The sequence below is a fragment of the Lates calcarifer genome, linkage group LG16_LG22 (assembly GCF_001640805.2).
Source record: "Lates calcarifer isolate ASB-BC8 linkage group LG16_LG22, TLL_Latcal_v3, whole genome shotgun sequence".
Lineage (NCBI taxonomy): Eukaryota > Metazoa > Chordata > Actinopteri > Centropomidae > Lates > Lates calcarifer.
This window is the reverse complement of record NC_066848.1, coordinates 4,458,362-4,480,515: the sequence shown is the minus strand read 5'-3', so window position 1 is coordinate 4,480,515 and position 22,154 is coordinate 4,458,362. Positions and strand designations below refer to the sequence as shown.

The 22,154-nt window shown below is 40.1% G+C and overlaps 1 protein-coding gene and 1 long non-coding RNA gene across 4 annotated transcripts in view; one reads left to right on the top strand and one right to left on the bottom strand.

Moving 5' to 3' along the window:
- Nucleotides 1–21,137, top strand: part of LOC127143431 (uncharacterized) — a 47,974-nt gene extending 26,837 nt beyond the window's left edge. Inside the window, exon 2 of the long non-coding RNA XR_007814828.1 lies at nucleotides 15,866–21,137. This is a non-coding gene — a long non-coding RNA (uncharacterized LOC127143431). The remainder of the gene's footprint in view (nucleotides 1–15,865) is intronic.
- macrod2 (mono-ADP ribosylhydrolase 2) overlaps nucleotides 1–22,154 on the bottom strand; it is a 380,118-nt gene that overhangs the window by 10,640 nt on the left and 347,324 nt on the right. Inside the window, exons 9-15 of one of the 3 annotated variants that reach the window (XM_018667034.2) lie at nucleotides 21,329–21,407; nucleotides 15,250–15,288; nucleotides 13,528–13,587; nucleotides 8,941–8,979; nucleotides 8,474–8,515; nucleotides 6,922–7,065; nucleotides 6,176–6,241 (exon numbers count right to left, since the gene is read on the bottom strand). In XM_018667034.2, coding sequence (XP_018522550.1) covers nucleotides 6,176–6,241; nucleotides 6,922–7,065; nucleotides 8,474–8,515; nucleotides 8,941–8,979; nucleotides 13,528–13,587; nucleotides 15,250–15,288; nucleotides 21,329–21,407 — 469 coding nt within the window. Of the gene's footprint in view, nucleotides 1–6,175; nucleotides 6,245–6,921; nucleotides 7,066–8,473; nucleotides 8,516–8,940; nucleotides 8,980–13,527; nucleotides 13,588–15,249; nucleotides 15,289–21,328; nucleotides 21,408–22,154 lie in introns of all 3 variants that reach the window. The other 2 variants (XM_018667033.2, XM_018667035.2) reach the window with 2 other exon arrangements.

The following is a 22,154-nucleotide window of genomic DNA, read 5'->3' as shown; positions in this document are numbered from 1 at the left end:
AGACTTTTCAAACACACATTTGTTGCATCTCTGCTGGCTGACAAATTCTCACTCTGCTCAGAGTTGATTCATTTGCTGTTTCTGTGAACCAAACAGAGGGGTGGAGACGGGATAAGAGCACTGATCAAAAGAGGAACTTCAAAGGACGACAGAAAAAGTATGTCCCTTTATAGCCTGTTAGATGAGGACCCCCATCTTTGAAGCAGGCCTCTGGGCCAGAGGTGACCAATATAATGGACTTTGTGCACATTGTTGGTCTATTCTCCATCTCCAGCTAAATGACCAGAGTCCTATGTTTCTCATCAGTAGGAAGACATTACAAAATGATGGAGGGTGCTCTCATGCTGAGGAATAATGGCAAAGAACTAAATTCACTCAGACTCTGAGGAATCAACAGGCTGAAAAAATTTCATTATTTTGAAAAGTGAAACTTTTTCATTTTGAAATCTGCGGGAAACAGGCTCGATTTGATATCCAGTAACCCTAAAATTAACAAAGCAAGTCAAAACAAGGAGTCAAGTTGAGTTTAAGAACGAAGCACGAAGCCAAATGGAATTCAACAATAAAAGCTGTGTTAATACAGATAAAGATAAGACTGTGGGTAGTCTCCTCATGGCATTCACACACAATGCCTCAGCAGGGCTGTGATTGGTTTAGCTGCTGTTCCTGGACTTTCACCATCAGTGTAAAAAGCTATAAAACACAAGCATAGCCTAATGTCTTCAGCCAGTGGCAGCTTGCTCCCTGAGGAGCCACTCAGTGTTACAGTATACAATGTTATGCCAAAAGTTAATTGTGTGCTGACAACTCTTAGCCATGGGAAAGACCGCAGTGCTCTCTAGAATTAGATTTACATCACCAGTATTCCCCATTGTTCACAAAAGACCAAGACAAAGGGCACAAAACAACCAATTAAGCAAAGCTTCAAATCCTTTTTGCTATTGTAGATGAAAGAATATAAATGCAAAGCGTGCTTCAGCAACAACAAATTCTGAGAGGAATATACCAATGAATTCAAGGATAAATTATTCAAGTGGCTAAGTAAAAAAACCTCTCTCTTTTGATTTGCAATCGATTACTAAGAAATTCCGCTCTTTGTACTTGATGCTTTAACAAAAGAGTGACCACACAGGGTCACTGTGCTGTGATAGTTTTGTGTGTACCTTCACATTGCCAATGGCAAGTCTGCTGGATTTCAGAGGAGCCATTTGTGTCGGCGTGTTGTTCTGGTACACACACGCTGTACCACTGGGAGAGTAAAATACATAGCAATCAATAACATCCCCTAAACAACACTCGCATTAGAATAAACCCAATTCTCATGACAGTTGTTAGAAGGGGATTCGTTGCGCCTTCATTTTGATGCATTTTTTTATTGTTTGTGGATCTTAAAAGGGAGAGGTGGGTACATGATGTTAATGCGCTTTTTGGGCACCATATGGCACTTGTGGATGCAGCTGGGCTTTCTGCTCAGAGCCTCACATACAGTGAGCTGCGAGCGGTTGCAGCAGAGTCACAATGCTAAATAAAGCAGTTTCAGTCATCAACACTCAACACATCCTGGCCATCAGGGTAAAAAAACATTTGGAGATAGAAAGTCAAGAAATTTAAGACAATCACGTAACTGTAAACAAGTGAAAACTTGTTCATAATAAGGATGAACTGGAGTTTACTTGAGTTGCTATGATGTTTTTTCTTTCACAACAGGTCTAAGGAGAGAAAAGGAATCAAAGAAAAATCAAGCGAGAGCTGAGCAGTAGGAATGTCAGCTCCAGCAGCCTCTGGGCTGATGTAATGGTGGCTTGTCTCTCTGCTGTGTTGAGACTGAGATTGTTGTGAAGGCCTGCTGGGTCTGTCTGTCTCTCCATCCTCTTTCTTTCCACCTCCCCTGCGGGGCCCTCCTGCCTGGCTTTAGTATGCTATTACAGTCTGTCCCCTACTCGTCCGTCTGGTCTGCACCCAGCCACGCACAGGTAGAGGCCAGAGTATTCTCTGTAGCATCCTTTCGTAGTCAAGGAGCTGTTTTCATCCCACAGTCAGCCTCTAGCAGACGCTTTATCAAAGGCAGGAAAATATAAGGGTGATGTACTGAAGACTCAGGTTCCCCAAATTGTGATGTTGTCTGTGCTTTTTATTCACATATATATGAACAAGTAGAATTGTAGGAAAAAGACTGTCTTTGGGCCACATTTAAAAGGTTGTGTTGATAATAAGCACATACTAAACTTACTGGTGGTGGAATAGAAATGCAACCACACAGTAATTGTTCACTTTACAAATCATCTTCAAGTTTGTGTTGGTGCATTGCATGACATTGCAAATGCTTAATAGTCAAAACTTGCTCCAAGTTTGATTGGACAGAAGGAAGAGCTGCTGTTTACTGAGTGGCATTGAATCTGTGCAGCCATTAAATCTTACCTTTGGAGCTAAGACAATAGCTATCGACTCCTGTAGGAGAATCACTCTGCATGAAGGAAAAACAATTTCTGTTCACAACTCAGATTTATTTATTCCTAGCTTTAGGCAAAGACAGTCTTATTTTAATTTATGGGTGTTCCACAAGCTTACTGAAGCGGATGCCCACTCTCACAAGTCACCAGAACAAGGTTTGCTGGACAGATATTTCAAATACAATAACAATATACTGTATCCTCAATTTCCATTTTAAAGTATGTTATGAATATTCATAAATAAAGGCTGCCTGGATTCTGATTCAATTTGGGGAGCCTTTATAACATCCCACATATCAGACTGAGAATCTCATTGCCTGTGCAGGGACATATCTAATACTTATGATTCATATAGTGGAGGTGCAGCCTGATTTAAAATACAAAATCTCTCTTCTACCTACCTTCTCACATATCTCTACTCCACATGGATATTCTAGAGAACTAAATAAAATACCCAGGATATAATAGTTTTTATATATATTTTTTGGATCTCATGGCTTGGTTGCTTATAATCTTGCATTAAATCAAAGTCTTTTGTTAAAGTAAGAACAACTGGACTAAATACTTAAACATGAGCATATGTATATGAACAGACCTGTAATGTAAACAACAGATGTCATAGTTTGGCAAAATGAACTAGGCCTATATGTGATGTAAGAGGAATGTGTGTAGACTGAATAAATTATTACATTAACAAGTTATAATGATGACGAGAGTGAAAATGAACAAAACACAAAGATGTTTTCTTTAGCTTTGTGTTATTTTGTGTGGCTGAGCTGGGACTGAGATGCTCAGCTGTGAAACTCACTTCCATATGTGCAATATTGAGCTATGTGAGAACAGCAGGGTGTCAACAGACATTGCCGACAACTGGGAGCACGTGGATATAAATGTGCAAATGCAAAGGACGATATTTGAGAACACTGACATGCCTGTCAATGACACATCCTGAATGTGGGATCACTAATATGTACAGCACAGCCTGTTCATTATGAGGTTAATTAGTGGAGTCCTCTGCTGTGTAAATGTTCAGAAGACTAGATGGTATCAAGCTGGTAATTTTTAAGTCATATACATCCACAGCCACAGGTGCAAGTATAGTATATATATATATTTGATGTCTGCCACAGGATTGTAGATACTGCTCCAAGCCCTAAGAATCAGTGCACATGACCAAACAGTTAACCAAATAACAAATTGGAAAGTATTAACAGCCTTTACTGATGTTTAAAGAGAAAAGACTTCACTAGGCAGCAAATTCTTTCACTGTGAATTGCTTTACCTTGCTCTTGCATTTAAGAGCATCAGATTTATCTTTCTTTTTGGCCACTGTTAGCATGTTGGCAGTGTTAGTTCATTTCTGAAATGGTGATGTCTAAGGTGCGGTGTCTGCCCTTGACACAGAAGGGGAAAAAAATCAGTATATCAAAGATTCATAATTAAATTAAATGATTGGCAAGGTTTTACTCAAATGTATAAATGTTTTGCCTACATTCAGAATAAGCCACTGCTCTGTTTCTGTAAAGACAACATCAGACAGACAAGAGAGGAAGAATGAATCCAAAACATATATCACTATCCCTGAGTTATTTGTGCTTGCAAATCACTCCCTGTTTTTGAATCTCATATAATATCATACATATGAAAAATAATATATGCATGCATGTGTGTGTGTATGTGTGTAGCAGCCTCAAACTCCGCTGTCCTCCGATTGTTTGATTCATTACTCATTCCTCCCATCATTATGAGCCATTTTATTACTCCTTTCAATGAAGCAGATTTAACCTCTATAGCCACGAGCAGGCAGCCTGATTACAGTTATTATTTTTAATAAAGGGTATTGGCTCTGGAATCATTTGGTCTTGTCCTGTGAATAACTGGTTATGCATGGCTAAGCCAAGCTGTATTGGCCTGCATGAGATTCAATATCCGAGACATTTTAGGTCTTCACTCTGTCCAAGGCCCTGCTCCTTGATACAAAATGCAATCTGCCTGCAATCATGAATGACACTGCTGTTTACCACTTGACAGTGCCAGCACACAGCACACAGCCCATGGTAACCTTAGACAGTGACAGGCACTGGCGGGCACAGGCAAGACACCATCAACAGCTGGAGTGAAGCTTTCCAGTGATGGAAAGCCTGTAGTGTTTGTAGGACGTATTCCAATGGCTTTTCACAGAGGATGGAGAAGGCTATCTTCGATAGATCTATCTGGAATGTTCACTCTCACCCTAAATTAATTGAATGTCAGTCAAAGAGAAAGTGAAATAGAGGTGAGAGAGTGACTCAGACCTTTGTGTTAGTGCAGTGGTGGGAGAGGGTGGGGTTCACAAATCTAACCCTCAACTTCTCCAGAGAATACCTTTAATCAGTGACTGTGTGTGCCAGAAAAAAATGGGGAGAAATAAAGACAGATTATCCCATGCGGTCAACGAAAAAACATTAATGAGGGCTGCACAGCAAGAGTAGAGGTTTGATTGTTACAAAATTGCTTGTTTCATCACTGCGCTCAATTTGGAGAGAGTGAATACAAATAAAGGCTAAATATATGACAGCCCAGCTAAATGAGGGAGAAGTAAAAAGATCTATGCAAAATAATTTAAAGTTGACTGTTTTCTTTAGTCCGAGTTATTCAATATTTTTCTTATTGTCTTATACATCTCTCAATGCAACTGCAACATCTCTACCCTGTGTGTGGTACCGAGCCCCCAGCCAGTTTGTTCCTACTGAAAACATCAATTGGTCACACATAAACTAAAAAGGAGTTAAAATAAACAACAACCTAACAAGCAAAAAATAAAACAGCTGGCAACATCAGTTTTCAACTCACACAAGAAAAAGTGTATTTGTTGGGGACTATTTTCAGATTCAATTTTGCAATAGTGAGTATTTACAGCAGTAGGATGGTATATATGGGACTGACACAAAATAAACTACAATGCTCATGTTCCTTGTATGGAAGGAACATGTCACCCAGTGTTTTGGTTAACAGTGGACATCTATGGCACAGAGGTATATAATTCATTAGACTTTGGATACAGAGACAACACTTTTCAAGGCATTTGTTGACAATAAAAAAATACTGAAAATATTTCCAGCCTTATTCGTTACAAAGCTGTTTTGAAGCACAAACAGCTGCTACTAATCCTAGCCACTCACTATGTTAAGCTAGTTCTTGTGTGAATCAGATGCATTAAAGAGCAACTCCACACAAGATATTGCTATGAGGAAAATAGCCACATTACTATACTGGCCTGTTTGGGTTGAAAGGTATGTGCATGGATGTATAATGGAGAACTGGATACTGCGTTCGAAGAAGGTTCTCCTTTCAGTCCTATTTAAGTTCCTCACCAGATGCATATGTCAAAAATGTTAATTTAAGAATCTGCAGTGGTTGGCTGATCTCTGCACCATCATGGCTTCCAAGATGGAGTTATGCCAGCTTTAGCCTCCCTGCTATGCCTGAGGACTTCCTGTACAAAGTGACGCATGGGTGATAAAGTACATCTTATATAGGCTGAAACTGATTCCCGGGGAAAACCAGTTTGACAAACAGCAGACAACAAAAACAACGCCGACCACACTAATTCAATACATAAGTATACAAATACACCAAAACTGGACGAGAAAATCACATTGATAGAAAGCCAGTCAGTCAGACTCTCAATCAGGTCAAATCAAATCATATCAAATCAAATCAAATCCAAGAAAATCAGATCTTGCCTTCCATCTCCACAGTGGACTTGGCTGTGTCGTCGTCTTCTGTCTTCGTAGCAGGTTGCTCTTCCTCTGCTGGGAAAAGGAAGCAAAGCTGTGACGCTTGTTATACTACAAATATACGTGACATCAGTGTTTCTGCAGACAGGTGATCGCACCCACATGTCTGCAAAAAGACGCTTGACTTGCTGTCTTCAGCTAGATCAGTGTTGTTAATGTGTGTATGTGTGAGTACGGTTGCCTTAGTGTGTGTATGTGCTGTTGACTGTGAGGCTCCTGTGATAGAATACTGTATGTCCAATCTGTAACACCGCACACAATCTCAGCCCCAATTCCTCCTCTCTTGGTTCTGCTTATTCTTTGCTGGGAGTTAAATTTGCATAGATTCAGCAGCAAGAAATAAAAAACACTCTGGCGTGGAAAAGGCTTATTGTGCCCTTATTTATAGTGTTCTATCTCTCAACCATGTAATTTAAGAGTGCTGGTAAACCAAATGTAAACACCTATGTTTTCATTTTGTGATGGTGTCATTAAGTCAACCATCAGGGTTTCATGCATTGAGCTGACTTACATCTGTCCGCCTCTGTGCCTTGTGGATATTTTACCACATACGGTGAGAAAATACAATTAAATTCAAGGAAATCACCTGAATCTTTTTCCATTTGGCATTAATATCTGACTGACACCTCATCAACTTCAAAGTTTTTGATGTAAACGGATAGAAACAAATACATGTACCCTTGTGTAAATACCTTTGTCTCCTTCTTTATTTTTATCGTTTATGCCTTTTTCTTCAGCTCTGTCATCATCAACGTCCATATCTTCCTTTTTCTCTTGGTTTTCATTTTTCTCTGTAGCCTTTTCTTGATTCGGCTCCTTGTTTCCTAGATTTTCGTCTGCAGGCACACAAACATTGAAATACAAAAAGAAGGAAGTTTTGAAGCATTAATTCAGGCACAGGGAGTCAAAGCCTTCATATTAAATCATGTAACACATGGCAGAAAAACAACCCCTCTCTTCATTATTGCTGACAGAAATCTCTCAGAAACATTTTCACACCAATAGGTTATTCTTTTCCAGTTTGAAAGGCACAGATATTGTCAGGAAAGAAAGAGAGCTGCCAGACTCAAAAGCCACTGAGGAATGAGTGTTTGACTTAGGAATTATTAGCAAGTTTAAATGTAGATTTCTAAAAGAGCTGATTTACAGTACTTGTGTTTGAAGCAGTTGGGGATATAAAATTTGTAATGGTTGGTGTTATAAGGATGTGACTTGGTTGTAGCTAAATAGCTACTGTTTGCTAGGGTGTTGTTTTGTACAGTATTAGTAATAAAAGAAAAATGTGAGCATAAAAGGAATATCACAAAGCAGGATGTGAAGGAACACAGTTCTCAGTAAATAAACATGCTAATAAAGGTCTGTGCACAAAGGTTATATTTTAGAGAGTAACCAAGACCACATAATTGAACAGCATATTGATCTGTGTTCTCTGGTTTTCACATGCAACTCACATACACACACATAGACATAGACAAGAATGACGCAACTGCTGCATTTCTGGCTCAATTAGCCTGCAGGTGTTGTTTTTAAACCGTATATCTTTGCTCCTCCTAGCTCCTACCTCTCTGTTTGGGTCTCATGAGAAAGTAATTACATATCTCAGGTCTTGGATAGCATCCCAGGGCTGCATTTGCTATAACTCTCTCATAGAATATCTACAAAATTCATGTTCAGAGAGGCTCTATCTGTCAAACCTTTGTCAATGGGATGGGATTTGAATAAAACAAAAACAGAAGAGAGGCGAGGCGCTGCTCACTGCCAGTATGCAAATTCAGAATCTTAATTATATACCAGTGGCAGAGAGGATATTCAGAAAAAGAGGAATGGTTCTAGCTCCAAGTTAATGGTTGCCCCTTTGCAACACACACACACTTAAAAACACTCACACACACTCTCAGTTCATTTAAGGCTCTCTCTGTCAACACAACAAAACACATCAGAGTCTTAGGATCTGTTATAAAGATGCATTTAGAGCTTTGTATACTAGTTATTCCTCTGTTGCTAACAAGACTGATCAGGGTAGATCTTTAATCAGACTCTGAGCTGAAGTGAAAACCAGAGCAATGAGCTGCACGTCGCTCAGCTCCCACTATTCCCATCTCCTTGAGAGATAAGAGTTAGATCAGTGTGTGCTCCTTCCCTCTCAGTGAGCGATGTGTAGAATAGTAGCAATCTGCACGCTAACAGAAACCCAGAATGACGCCCCCATCCATGCTGGAGTCTTGACTTGTAACTGTACTGTACCTTGGTTTTGACTCGGCATGTCCACATCTTCTTCTCCAGCATCTAGAAAAACAGAAAAGGAATTCAAAAGATTGGAAAACATTTGAGTTCAGTGCTAGAGCCTGGAGTTGAATTGACTTGGCTTTCGATATCACCTCAAACAGCCTTTTCATTCCATCTCTTTGTGTAGCTTTGTCTTTGTACTGCAGTATGAGAGCAATGGAACCACAAAGACATGCATAAATTAAGTGACAGAAAAGAAGGGAAAAAGAATGTCACTTCTAAAGCCATACATAATTGAGGGATTTCTTTGTTCCAAGCTTCTGTGATAAGAGAACTTTTTTCTTGTTAGAGTAGTAGCACACAGGATGGAAAAACTGAACTGGAGTGAATAGAAAATTCAATTTTTGATGACAAATGACATCAAGAGGCACTGGTAAAGCTGAGAGGCTCAGAACATATGTTAATGGTCCGTAGAGCTACATTACCATTGTCACCCTCTTCTTCATCATGTATTTCCTCTTTACCTGAAAAGGGAGGGAAAGGAATCATCAGCCAAACACAAGCATGCATGGGAGTAATGCCAGTCATTAATTCTGGAAAACAAAGCTACCAGTCATAGTAATGATCACAAACTGTTCATGTCAAGGCAAAAGATTCATCTTGTGAGAGCTGGCCTGACATTGTAAAGAAGCAACATCTTGTCTAGCTCCTGTTTCTCTTTTTACATTAGAGTTTATATTGATCAGAAAAACTCAAACGTGATAATGTGTTTTTCTGTCCATGTTTGCTGTTATTGGTAAGGAAACCTGCTTCTGCTCTTGCTACTAACATTTAACATGAAACAGCTAATTTGTCAGCTTTGCTATCGACATAGTCATCTTTAGGCTTCAGGTGTTTGAGGCTTACAAACTTATTGTTACATTGTGTCTCTGTTACAGTGTAGATGAATACAGTTAAAAGGTGGCATGATTATGTTTAACATGTTTATCATTTTAATGTACAGTGTTAGCATGCTAATTCATCTAACTTGCATTGAACATAAACTGGCTGATGGCTTTTTGGTCATAAGCCAAAGTCTTGTACTCATCATAGTTTACATACAGACATCATAATTTCTAATCAACCTCAGATTTAGAGTTGTGAGAACATCTTCCGAACTATAGCTACCTACTTACTGTACAACACCACAGCAAAATGTGTCCAGTGCACAAAAGACAGATTTTAGCAGTGACACTAAACTACTTTAATCCCTGAATCATATCTGTTACCCCCACCCTCCTCAACCTTATTCTCGCTCTCACAAATTCTTATGCACACATAGACACACACACAATCAATGACATTTGGGACAAATTGAGTAAATGAAAGCCATGACACCAATAAGAGAACATGCTCTACAATGGCTATTGTGCAGCTTCCATAATTGCTTTTTTAACAAGCTGCAGAGAGAAACCATTTTTTCATATCTATGCAATTTTGCCCTGCTCTCAGAACAATAAAAATGCCAGCCTCTATTAAATGGGAAAAAGGCCAGTTCTACCAGTGCTGCATGTTTGTCTCAAGTGCCCCTGTCCATCACGCAGAATGCTGGTGACACACAGTAGATGGCAATCCTTTCTATTAATCATGACTGGCATTTTGAGATGGAGCCACGGACAGGGGGCTGAAAAGAATACTTCATTGGGAAAAACAGGTTAAGATGAATGCTTCACTGGCCATGAGGTCACCCTAAACCTTTCTTCTGCATTTAAAAATTATGCATGGCTGTTGTATCTGTCTAAAGTGATCCCAAACAACAATATATCAGATACGGCAAAAGGCTGAATGCAATTTCCTCCCTGTTATTTGATCATTCATATTTGGCTCATTGAATGGAACAGTATTCAATTTGTGATAAAGGATGCTAAGGGACAGATTGTGGGTAAACACACACAAAACAGACAACAAAAGATTCTATGTAGGGCAGATGTGATTTATAATGACTTCAAGTTAAGTTCAATTAGAACACTGTGTCTCTACAGAGTAAAAACCCAACCAGTCTCCACCAGGCACCATGTGCTCCAAACAGCAGGTGGCAGCATTGTCACAAGTTTCCTACCTAACACTCAGCTGTACTAAACTGTCTTCACCATGAATCAGGGTCTGACATACTTCACATAGAGGGGCTCCAGCCAAAGTCCACACCTCAACACTGTTAATGTCAAATCTCCCATTAATTCCACTCTCATAAATATAGTGACAAAAAGGACTTTTCAGGTGTTTAACTGCTCTTGAGCTGAACAAGTGTCAGCACTGTAGTGTCTTGTTGAATAAAATGTTAGTCTCACACACACTGAAATGATTTATTTATGTCAACATCAGATTCAGAGGTACACTATCACAAGGTCATAAACAATTTAAATGCTGATAAACAACCTTCCCTGTGTGTCCTACTTGCATGACCGTTGAGTAAACATCAGCTACAGATGATATTTTGTAGGAAGTAAAAGCAGTATTTCATATTCAGGGATGAGTAGAAATGAGAACAAGTTAACTTGCACACACACACACACAGTCACACACCCACACAGCCTAGCTACTCTCAATCTCTTCCCCCAGCCCTGTCTCTCCTATTCCTTCCATTAAAGCCAACTGGAGCAAAGGACGAAAAAGAAAAAAAAGGGGGGAACTTGAAAAATTCATGAGACGTGTAAAGGAAAAAGGGCTCTGAGATAACCAACAGCTATCATTCAAAGACCTTTTGCATGTGTAATGTGTGTTTGTAAGCAAAGTTCAAGTGTGTATGTGAGCGATGCTTGACAAGGTGGAACTGTGTAAAGGATGGCATCCCATAAAGCAGATCACTGTCTGTCCACACATAGCATTATTAATCTGAATGTCCATCCATGCTGTGTGTCATCTCTCACCATCTCTCACCATCTCCCCCTCTCTTCCTCAGGTCTTTCCCAGAAAAAGCTCAAGCATGCCAGGCAAACAGACCCAGCCAGGCATTGATTTCTGGCTCAGTGTTCACATTTTACTGTGCCCTGTGACATCCACTAATCTCACTAATACCAATCTGATATCAAATAATAGACACCGTGGGGCTGCTTGCCAACTCAGGTGTGCTCTAAAGAGGCTGTACTCCTGCCCTAGACCTCTGTGCCAGCATTTGCCTCTGTGTCTCACCCACCCTCTCCCTTTCTGTTTCTTTTTCTTTCTATGCCTCGCAGCATCTGCATGCTGTGCTTCTGTTTCATGTGGATTACATCACAGCATAGCTCATCACACACACACACACAGTTAATCTGTGACCTTTTTTTGCAAATACACTTCGGGGTTATTTGTAGTTGACGAGGGATCGTGGTTCAGCTTCTTTTGAAGAAGAGTTGAAATACTGTTTTTCAAATCTGAACAACTCCCCTGTTCACCAGTTGCGTTTTAATGTAGATAAAATTAGACCTTCATTTATATAGTGTTTTAACATTGACAGGAATGTCTTACCAATGTGAAACATTATGGGACATTAAGTGCTTAGAAAAGATTACAAGAAATAAAATGATAAAATGATAAAAAAAAAAACCAGTGAAATAACATTTAGAAAATAGAATACAAAATGATAAAAAAGAAGATAAAATAAATTAATTTTGTGCTTATTGCTCTTTTCTTCCTTCAGTCCACGGAGGCTGAAGAAGCATTATGCTTGTGGGGTGACAAAACTGTAAATGTAGCAGTTGTTGTGTGTGTGACAGAGAGCCCTATAATTACCTCCAGTCCACTAGCCAGTGTATTTATCATGGAACAACAGTGGAGAAAGCCTTAATGTTTTCTCTTCATCAGTGCCGTGGCTAAAAGCCCCTCACGCCTGACCCATAGACTGGGGAGAGTGAATCCCCTGAGGAGTGTGATGGATGTGATGGATCACACTGAGGCATATTGACAGACACACTCCACCAACTCTGCTGCAGAGTGTAATTTATTCTAAAAAGTGCTCCACATATTGACTATCCCAAATAGATGACCTGCTTCGCTGGCTCTGTAGACATGATGGTGAAATATGATGTGTTTTTGTTGACAGAAGATCTTACACAGGTGTACAGATGTGGTATGAGACTCTCAAGTATCTATATGTCTGTATCACATAGATGACAGTCTGTTTTTGCAGCTCGCGTTTCCTGTGCACTGTGCTATCTTGACATCTGAGCATTTTCTATGATTAATCCGTCCTATGTGCTACATCGAACCAGACCTAACCTTTAAAGTGCAGGCAGTACAAAATCATTTCATTCTCTTCCTGTGAGAGAGGTTGTCTCAAGGACTGAGTGTTCCCATGCTGGAAAGCTGTGCCAAGGCCTTTTGTGAATGGATTAGTTACTATTAAGCTGCCGGGCCTGATAAATTAGGATTTATAAAGATTATTACAAAATACTTATGCCCTCCTAATACTGGTGATTGAATTTGTGAATCATATTGAATTATTGCTGTGGATTATGGAAAGGTATGTTCAATAGGCAGAGAGAAATGACTTTTATTGTGCTTTGTTTAACAACATAGAATGTATTGACGCCCTTGAAGTGACTGTGCTATCTAGTCCAGCCTCTCACAATCAGAGAGGAACTGTTTCCCTAAAGAAAACAACCATGACTGCTATCTTCAAAAATTCCCTGCAACCTTAAGGCTTGAAGACAAATGGATGGTGTACGATTTTAATTGCCTACTAACACCCTCCAGTGTAAGAATCTAATTATCTCTGGTCCATCGTATCGGAGAAGCCTATAATTGTTTCAATATTACACATCCAAAGGGGCTGAAACTGCAGAATAGCCAGATAATGGCTTCTTAAACAAGTTTGCCTCTAAGAAAACATTCTTTTTAAAAAGACCAAGCTTCATCTTGTATTCATTTCCCCAAAGAGGAACTTGGCACCAGAGAGCAAGAGATTACTGACCAAGAACACACTCCATTACTTCAAACAGACATAACAAATTTTTCTAAACACACATTTGAATGTACAATGTTTCCTCTGCCAGTAATGGTACTTGGCATGTTCTTAACAAGCAAAACAAACAAACACACACTCAAAATAGACGTACCTGTGTTGCTCTCTTCACTTTCTTCCTTGGTTGTGGATTTCGTAGATGGTGGTGTGCTATCTATAAATAAACACAATTAAATGACATTTAGAGACATAGGAGTGACTCATCTTTATCCCCAAACACCATCAGGATACAAAGGGCATGACGTCTTGTCAGTTTGAATTGTTAGATGAAAAAGATACTATGAGATGGCTTTTGGCAAGCCAAACTCTTCATAGCAGTGATTATTCTAACTTGGCCATTCTGACTCGGCTGACCACACTACAAGAGCCTGTGGGAGAATTCGATGGCTCTTAGGTTGTTTGGTTTTATACCTGCCTGACAAAAAAATGACTCCTGTGAGAGAAAAGGGAAGAATGTGAGGCTTTGAGACCAACTCCAGAGCATAGTCTGGGACAAAAGCGCTATTCCATGTGAGAGTGGCAGTCATCTGAACGTTTGAATAGGCTCCAGGCTGCACTGATTCAGACTCTGGCTGATGGAGCAGAATAAAAGGCCAGTTCTTGGCACTAGTGCAGAGTCCCATCAAACAAGGCCAAACTGGACCAGGGCAGGGCTGGCATGATGATACAACAGAGCTAGGAATTATCAGGGGTTATTTCAGTTGGCTTGATATGGTCCAGTGCTATGTTATTATACTGTATGCAGTGTAAAATAACTGGTGAAGAACGTGACAAAAAACATCGTAGTCACTCAGGCGCTAACATCAGGACAAACTCTAAAATGTAGTCCCTCTCAGCCAAGTCTTTATGATTTAGCCATTACATGCACATTGTTTCACTTTGGAATATCACATTTTACAGTGCACTTATAAAACAGCCCTTTTATGTTCACCTAAAATAGAATCTCATTGAAAACACAGATGCGTGTAATTGGCAAATCACAGGGGTGACTTTGGGAGGAACAACATTTTGATAGCACCCTGGGTTCTACATCAATGGTAATCTGAACACTTCCTTCAACAGACAGTAAAACTAACATTGCTCTCTGCTTAGTTGGTTGCATGTGTACTGTGACGTCTTCGAGGGACGCAGCAGTTAGACCTGGAAAACCCCATAACTGAAAACTTGCCATCAAGTACTTTCTAAGACCAACAGTACGTTGGAAAAAACTGCTAGAGGCAGTACATTTCATAAAATCTAAATCAAAATAACTGCTGTTAAACTCTGTTGGATCTGTTGTTCCTGCTATTCTGACAATATACACACTTGCATGAGGCTTTCTGTTCATGTCATTGCTTATTCAGGACATCACTGCGCAGACAAATGTCAATAGTTTATCCCGATAAGCTGTATCTGGGAGTTTCAGGCCGTGTGCCAAGATGGTGCGGTGATAAAAGCATTATGCGCTGACAGTTGTGTTTGTGCTATCGCCTGGCACATGCTGTGGAGGGACGTTGCTCTGCTGTTTCTTTGTCAGTTGCTTTAGGTGGTCTGAAGGCATTGTGCCCATAAGCCGGATGAAGAGAATGGTGTTGGGAATTAGCTGTGGATGTAAGCTCTTATAATGTAATGTACCTGACATGAAGTATTTTTAACTGCGACGTGTCAGGCCTGGGATTCAACTTGTCACCAAACGAATAAACATTCAATTTCATCTGCTGCACAAAACCTAGGAAATCACTGTCACGAGCCAAAGCTACGCCACTCACTCAGACTCTGTATGCTTTAATGTAGGTGTTAAGGTGAAAAGGCAACCATGAAATATTCTGTCACTCACCTCCCTTCAGCTGCTCCTCTGTAACCTCCATGTCATTGTCTGGCAGAGGGGGAAAAAGACAGCGTGTCAAACCATGCTATTTTATAATGTATGATACAATGAGCCATCATAACTTGTCTCCTTGATTATAGTGTTAGAGCACAGTATTTTGATGCCATACTGCTGTGTACTCTGTCTGTTTAAACCAGCCAACAATGAAAGTAGAACCTGTAGTGTTACTCCAGAACATGATTGAAATATGGTTTTATTTTGGTCCAAAAAGAAAAAAAAAAAACAAATCCTATTCTCATGTCCAAAAGCTGGCTGTTGAAATTCTTTCACCTCTTCCCTCCTCATCACACCAGCTGCCATGCTCAGAAATCATACCAACAACCCATCACAGCCTCCCTCAGTTCCCCCCACCAGACGGCCTTGGCTCTAGTGAGTTATTACGCCAAATGACTGTGTATGTGGGTGTGTTTCATGAGACATTCTTTTTCAATTAAATCTATTCTGGTATTCTCAGCATAAATGACACAAAACCTCCCATTTCCTGAAATTACAAGGACTGCAGGCTGGGGTGGACAACTGCGCCTTTAAAAAAAAACCCTTTGATTTTCTCTTCTTTTCTCTATAGGTCTATTGTATGAGACAGACAGAGTGAACTAGAGGTGTTTCTGGGTGGATGAGTTGAGTCTCACAGTGGGAGATGAGAAGGAGGCTTTGGATGCTACTTCAGGAGGAACTGCAGAGTGAGAGACAGGGAGGGAGCAACTGTGGATGCCTGCTCCCGGCTCCCATCATACAAACACACACTCGTACACACTCAGATCTCGCACAGCTCAGCATGCCTCGAGATGCTTTGAGTCATGCCACCATATATGTGTGTGTGCTTGTGTGCACGGTTCTCACTGTATGGATAAAATACTCAGTAAAAGTGTAGACACATGTATGATATATCTGTGTGTATGGCTATGAGTGAGTCTGAGCAATGATTGCACTGTGGTTAACAACCAAAAGCAAGCATTGGCTTGATGAAAGGCTGTTGTCATCTGTTCTGTAGAAATGTAACCATCAGAGCTCCCTGTGGATCCAGCGACAGGCTTTTCTTTTGTATAACACTGAATAAAAGGGTACAGTGCATTAATCTAACCCTGCTTGGGGAAACAAAGGAAGGCCCACTGATACAGTATAACAATAGCATAAGAAAGGAAACATGGAGTGTCTCTGAGTGCTACTGCCATATCTTATAATGTTATTAACACTGCTCAACACTGCTGTCAATGCAGGAAACGTATGTGAATTATCTAATAGTAACAATATATGACACCTTTCTTTCCTTCTTTCTTGGAACAAGGACAACACAATCACATGGTTACATTTGCACAAAGGATTATTTGATAACTCACTGTATAAAACAGACGAGAAAGCACCAGCTGTTTGATCGTTTGAGATTTTAAGATAAGAGTAAATATGCTTATATAAGTTTGCTTTCTTCCTTAGAGTTAGCTGAGAGGATCAATACTCTCAAGTCTGTGCTAAATATAAAACTAGAGCCCTACGATGGTTAGCTTAGCTTAGCATAAACCTACCAACACCAATTGAAACACCATTAATTAACACTCAGAGTCTTCTCCACCTGACTAAGAAATCATCTTGCTCACAAACCCTGTAAAACCAATAACTTGATTTTGGGGTTTTATATGAAATAAACAGGTGAGATGTAATGTTTTTTTAGTGAGCTGGTAGGCAGATTTTTTTTTATTCAACTTAAATCAATCCTCTCATGTAACTCTTGGAAAGATGTTTTTATCAGATTCTTGACAAGAAAGTGAAAGAGCTATTCCTTAAGGTTACATTTTTCACTCATACATTGGAATAGTTTGCTATTGTGTGAGAGGTGGTGTGGATGCTGTTAGATTTTTAAACTGGATTGCACTATAGCCCACCAAGTCCTAAACCTCTAAAGGATCAAAAAGTACGACTATCCAGTATTGTAAACACTGGTAGTCAGGACATGTATTTGCACATTTTTGACATGTCTGTGATTTATGTGCAAACATGAACATTTTCACATATGATGAGGTAAAGCTGATCCTTGTGTCTGCTAAAGCTGACTGAGAGACTGAGCCACTGTGCTTTCTGGCAATCACATCACTAACACACCATGGTCTCCTCATTTCCCTGCCCTGAGGGATAGCCTCACGAAACCAACACAGACTTCATTTTCACCCCTCACAGGGTTTCTGTAGCCGTTCATATCCTCTGTCAACAAATTACATGTGTGTGATAGAAGCATGTGCATACCACAGCTCTACTTCTTCCAAAGCAGTGGGAGGTTGAGGGGATGCTTCTATTATGGACATTTGGTGGTAGGTGTGTGGGTTGTGGGGTTGGGAGTATGGAGTGTATTAAGAGCCATGTAAATAAATGTCAATTGGAAAGTCAGTGAAACAGTTGGAGAGAATGCAGCAGCCCCTGCAGATCTGTGGGCTGTGTTAATATTGTCAGCACTGTGGCTGATTGAGGAGAAGAAGAGATGGAACCCAGCTTGTGGGCAGCCACCCGGATCATATTAGTGGAGGAGTGTAACCAGAATCAATTTCAACATGCTTTTACTCTCTATAACCACAGCTGCCTGACTGCTTCCATGCTCACAAATAATATGTGCCATGGCAAGCATGTGGTCAATCACTATCTATGAACCAATCAGAATACTTAATAGAATCATGTCATATAGTTAATTGTACTGATTAAGCTCTGTGTGTTAATCAAGTAATGGTTTTACTTATTTTATATTTTTAAAAATATTTCACATTCTAGATCTAGTTACTGTTTCTGTGGGTGTCTATTCCTTCAAACAATGCAAACAATGATGGTCCTCGTACAAAGATAGTGGGACTGTCATAGCACCTTTGAGATGTGTACAGTTTATGGCTTTTCAGAGTAATGAATAGGTCATTATATCAGTGGTTATGAGCTCAGTTGGTGAGGTGCGTAATGGATGGTGAATGGTACTACAGAGAAAAAACTCTTTATGTGTAGATGTAGTGTGTTTTAGCTTGTTTGTCTATTTGCATATGTATGTTTGAGAGGCCTTCTTTACACAATGTACAACTCTAAAAAACTGAAGTGCTACTTGAACTTCTGCTACATAAAAATACTTTTTATGCCTCTGTGACAGCCATGGCTGGAGGCATTATACTTTCACCTGGACTCATGGATGAACAGATTAGAATTCATTTGTAGAATTTGTAGATTAGTCAAAGCTCAAAGGTTAAGGTCACTGAGACCTTAATAATATTAACTGTTACTGGACTGGTTGGCAGAGGCATACAACTTTGAAGTGATATTCTATTCTGTTTGTGGCAATTTCATCATTACTCATCATACAGCTGCTCCTCTGGTGAATCCATTGGGCACGTAATATTCAGTATTCTGCTAGGTGCAACGTCTTGTTTTATGTGTGTTTGTGTGTCGTGGCTGATGTGCCTGTGTGCAGGTGTGCATGAGTATTCTTGTCAGCACAGGCTATTGTTCAGTTTCCTTCTTCTGCAGAGATGTAACCATACTTTGGTTGACAGCATGTGGGAATGCACATTGTGATAAAGCAATTTCCTGTATGCAAATGCCCTGTTTACACGTTCATGCTCCAGTCACTGTCACTTGACGGATTGCTTGCGTATGAGCAAAGCAGCTATACGATGAAAAATGAGAATAGTAAGACCTCAATAAAGAATCTATTGTGACTATTCTTAGCACTAGACATGCTTGAAACTGATGTCACAGGGAAGAATTTCACACAACCACACACACACACATACAAATTACAGAAAGATCAAGACCAGTATTCACAACAGCTCTATAGCAGCAGATAGAGGAGGTGGTGGAGAAGCTCATCCTTGATATAATGAGGAAAAATGATAGAAAGTGGAGGGATGAGGTAATGGATGTCATGGGAACAAGGAGATGTGTAAGTGAGAATGAGTGAAGATGAGAAGGAGAGAGAATAGGCAGGGTCGACGTGACAGAGGGTTATTGAAAGCAAGAGGATGTTGCAGGAGACAGAATGGGCTGAGGCCTCTGTGTGATGCTTTCAGTGTTGCCGCAAGATCTACCTGACTGTCTGTCTCTAGCAGGGAGGATGATGAGATGTTCTGAAAGTGCTCACGCACACCTGCAGAGCTAATTCACAGTCTCTGATTCACTACTACCATTCTGCGCAGGCTAAATGCAAGTCTTTTCACACCACGAGGTTATGCATTCCCTACATGGTGCAATCATACCAATCAGCATTTCTTTCTTTAAAGCACATCTATCAACTACTGTTAAACTCATCTACGTGGTGCAGCCTGGCTGGATAAAACATTCGAATTCACTTCCTTGCCTGAGTGTCTAGTCTACAATCACAGCACCAGTAATTATGTTATCTTTGAATTCTTCCTTGTGGAACAGCATAAAAAAGCAGTTTTTTTCATAGCGAGTATGGTAAAAGCTTTGAACATGGATGTGAGGTGAAAGACTGAAGATGGCTTAGGTGAGAGTTTTGGAAAAAAAAAAGTGTTTGTCTCACTTGACCCTGAGTGGGAATGTCAGGCTTATTTAGCCACTTGGTCTATAATAGAATTAATATTGTCTCTAGCCCACACATACACACAGAGCGGTGATAAAGGTGGCCCTGACTTCCAGAGGTCAAAGGGCATGTGACAGGCGAGACACCTTGATGAGGAAAAGCACTTGGGCTGGCATCAGAAAGTGTGCTGTGGTAGCCTTCTGGAACGACCCATATTTAATCAAAGAATGACCTCTGGCATCCTCATTAGCAGCTCATTGTATGTTGGTAAACAATAGTTTTTAGAGAGTTATTTTCTAATAATGTAACTCTCAAAACTTTCCTGATTTTTCCTTTGTGACACACGCACAGAGCCTGTTGTTCTGTTTCCTCCCTTTTCCCAGTCATGGAGAGATGTAGGGCATTTATCCACTGACAGCACTTGTAAATGGCGAGAGTGATAACTGGAGAACAACAGCTCCAGATTCTCATCTCAGAGCACTAATATGATGAGACGGGTGCTGGGTGCATGGGGGCAGGCAATATAATTAAGGTCTCTCCCCAGAATGTAATCTTTCAGGGAAGAGCCTGGGCGGGGAGCGGGACAGATGACAGGAGCGCAGGGAGAACAAAACACTCTCCATCTAGGGAGCAGCGAGATGAAGGCCTGCGAGCCGGTATTCCGTTGGGGAGGCAGGGAGGGAAAAGTGAGGTAAATGGGAGGTAATGCTAGGATGGTGAAGCCAGCCAGCCTCTTTCAGCTCCCCGGCTATTCAGCTCAATCCTCCGTGGAGGCCCCATCAGAGCTGGTGACTGCTCCTGGCCCCCGAAAAGAGATGATGGCACGAAAGGGGGGAGGGAACTGAGAGAGAGAACGAAAAGAGTGGGAGCTGAAGATAATGGATGTTTGTTTATTTCACATACAGAACTGAGGAGCAGTAACCAAGGATGATCAGTGGTTGCTATGCATCCCTGAATTTTTTTAGTTTTTACAGAAGACATTCACTGCTGAGGACCATTATTACAGTCAATCAAATCTGACATTAAAGTCTCATCAGAATATCAACAATTATGTAAAATATCAGCTCGCTGGTTCACTAACAAGAAGTCTTAACTATTCCAATCCTATTAAGGCAATCCACAGAGAACCTGACACTTGTTTTACCAACCGTCAGAGTACATTCTTGCTGTTAATCTCCCAAATAGTTGTGCAGGTGCATTGAATTTGTTTCCATTTGAAGGTTTCACCCAAGCCTGACAGGTCTTGATACCACTGCTTCAAGGAACAAGATATCTCTTGCTGCAGATGTTTCCCAGGATACACAAGGTAGAAAAGCTGCCTAGCTCTATATAGATGGACGTAAGATTAAGTAAGTGGTGACATCTCATAGTACACAAAATCTTTGAGGAGGCCTTGGAGAAACAGCATATTAATCATTCATCAATCCATTAGCTAGTTCAACTCAAAACAGCAAAGGGTAACAGAGGAAATGTAATGATACAGTATTGATGACGCAGCGGAGTCACTTGGAAGTTAAATACACATACCTTGAAAAATGAAAGACATTTTCTTCTTGTAGATGGCAAAGTCAGTCTCGAGGAAGACGCAGAAAATGACCCGTGTGATCTGCATGGGGGAAAAAAAAGAGATGGAAAAGCAATTAGTGTACAAGCTCATTGCACAAAGGTCTCTCTGGTGAACGACATGACAGAAAAACTAACAGGACACGTTTAGATCTGACGGTAGCAATCTGCATCAACAATCATAATCATTCAGAAATCTAAGAAAACTAATTAGTTACCCACCCAGTAAAGACCACCCAAATGATACCCTGTGAGACAGCTTTTAGAGAATATTACAACACATTACATCAGAATAAGAATTATTGAATGGATGTGTTGGTTAGAGCAGAGCAATATGCCTCCGTATCACACAAAGTGCAACAACATGAAATTGCAACATTAAAGATGAACAATGGAAAATACTTTAAGCCAAATTGAAAATTACAAGAGAAAATGGTAAATAAATGATTTTACCCTACTACTAAGGATAATAAAGCCAGAATTAAATATTGAAGAGAAAAATAACAAGTAAATTTGATTTTGAAACCTCAAACAAGCATCATCAAAAGACAATTTGTGAAGTTGAAAAGCTTCAATAGAAAACAAGAATTGACTTATTTTCTTTTTCAGTGGCATAACAAACATTACAAATGATGGAATTAATATATCTTTGTGCTTTTGGAATTAGATAGCTGTAAAACAAAAAAGGAAAAAAAATTGATTGAGGTTTCAATCCAGAAACTACTACAGGCCAGTTGTCATTTTATGGCCTTAGAGTACGTTTCCTTTTCATAGCTGTGTAGCTTGTGTG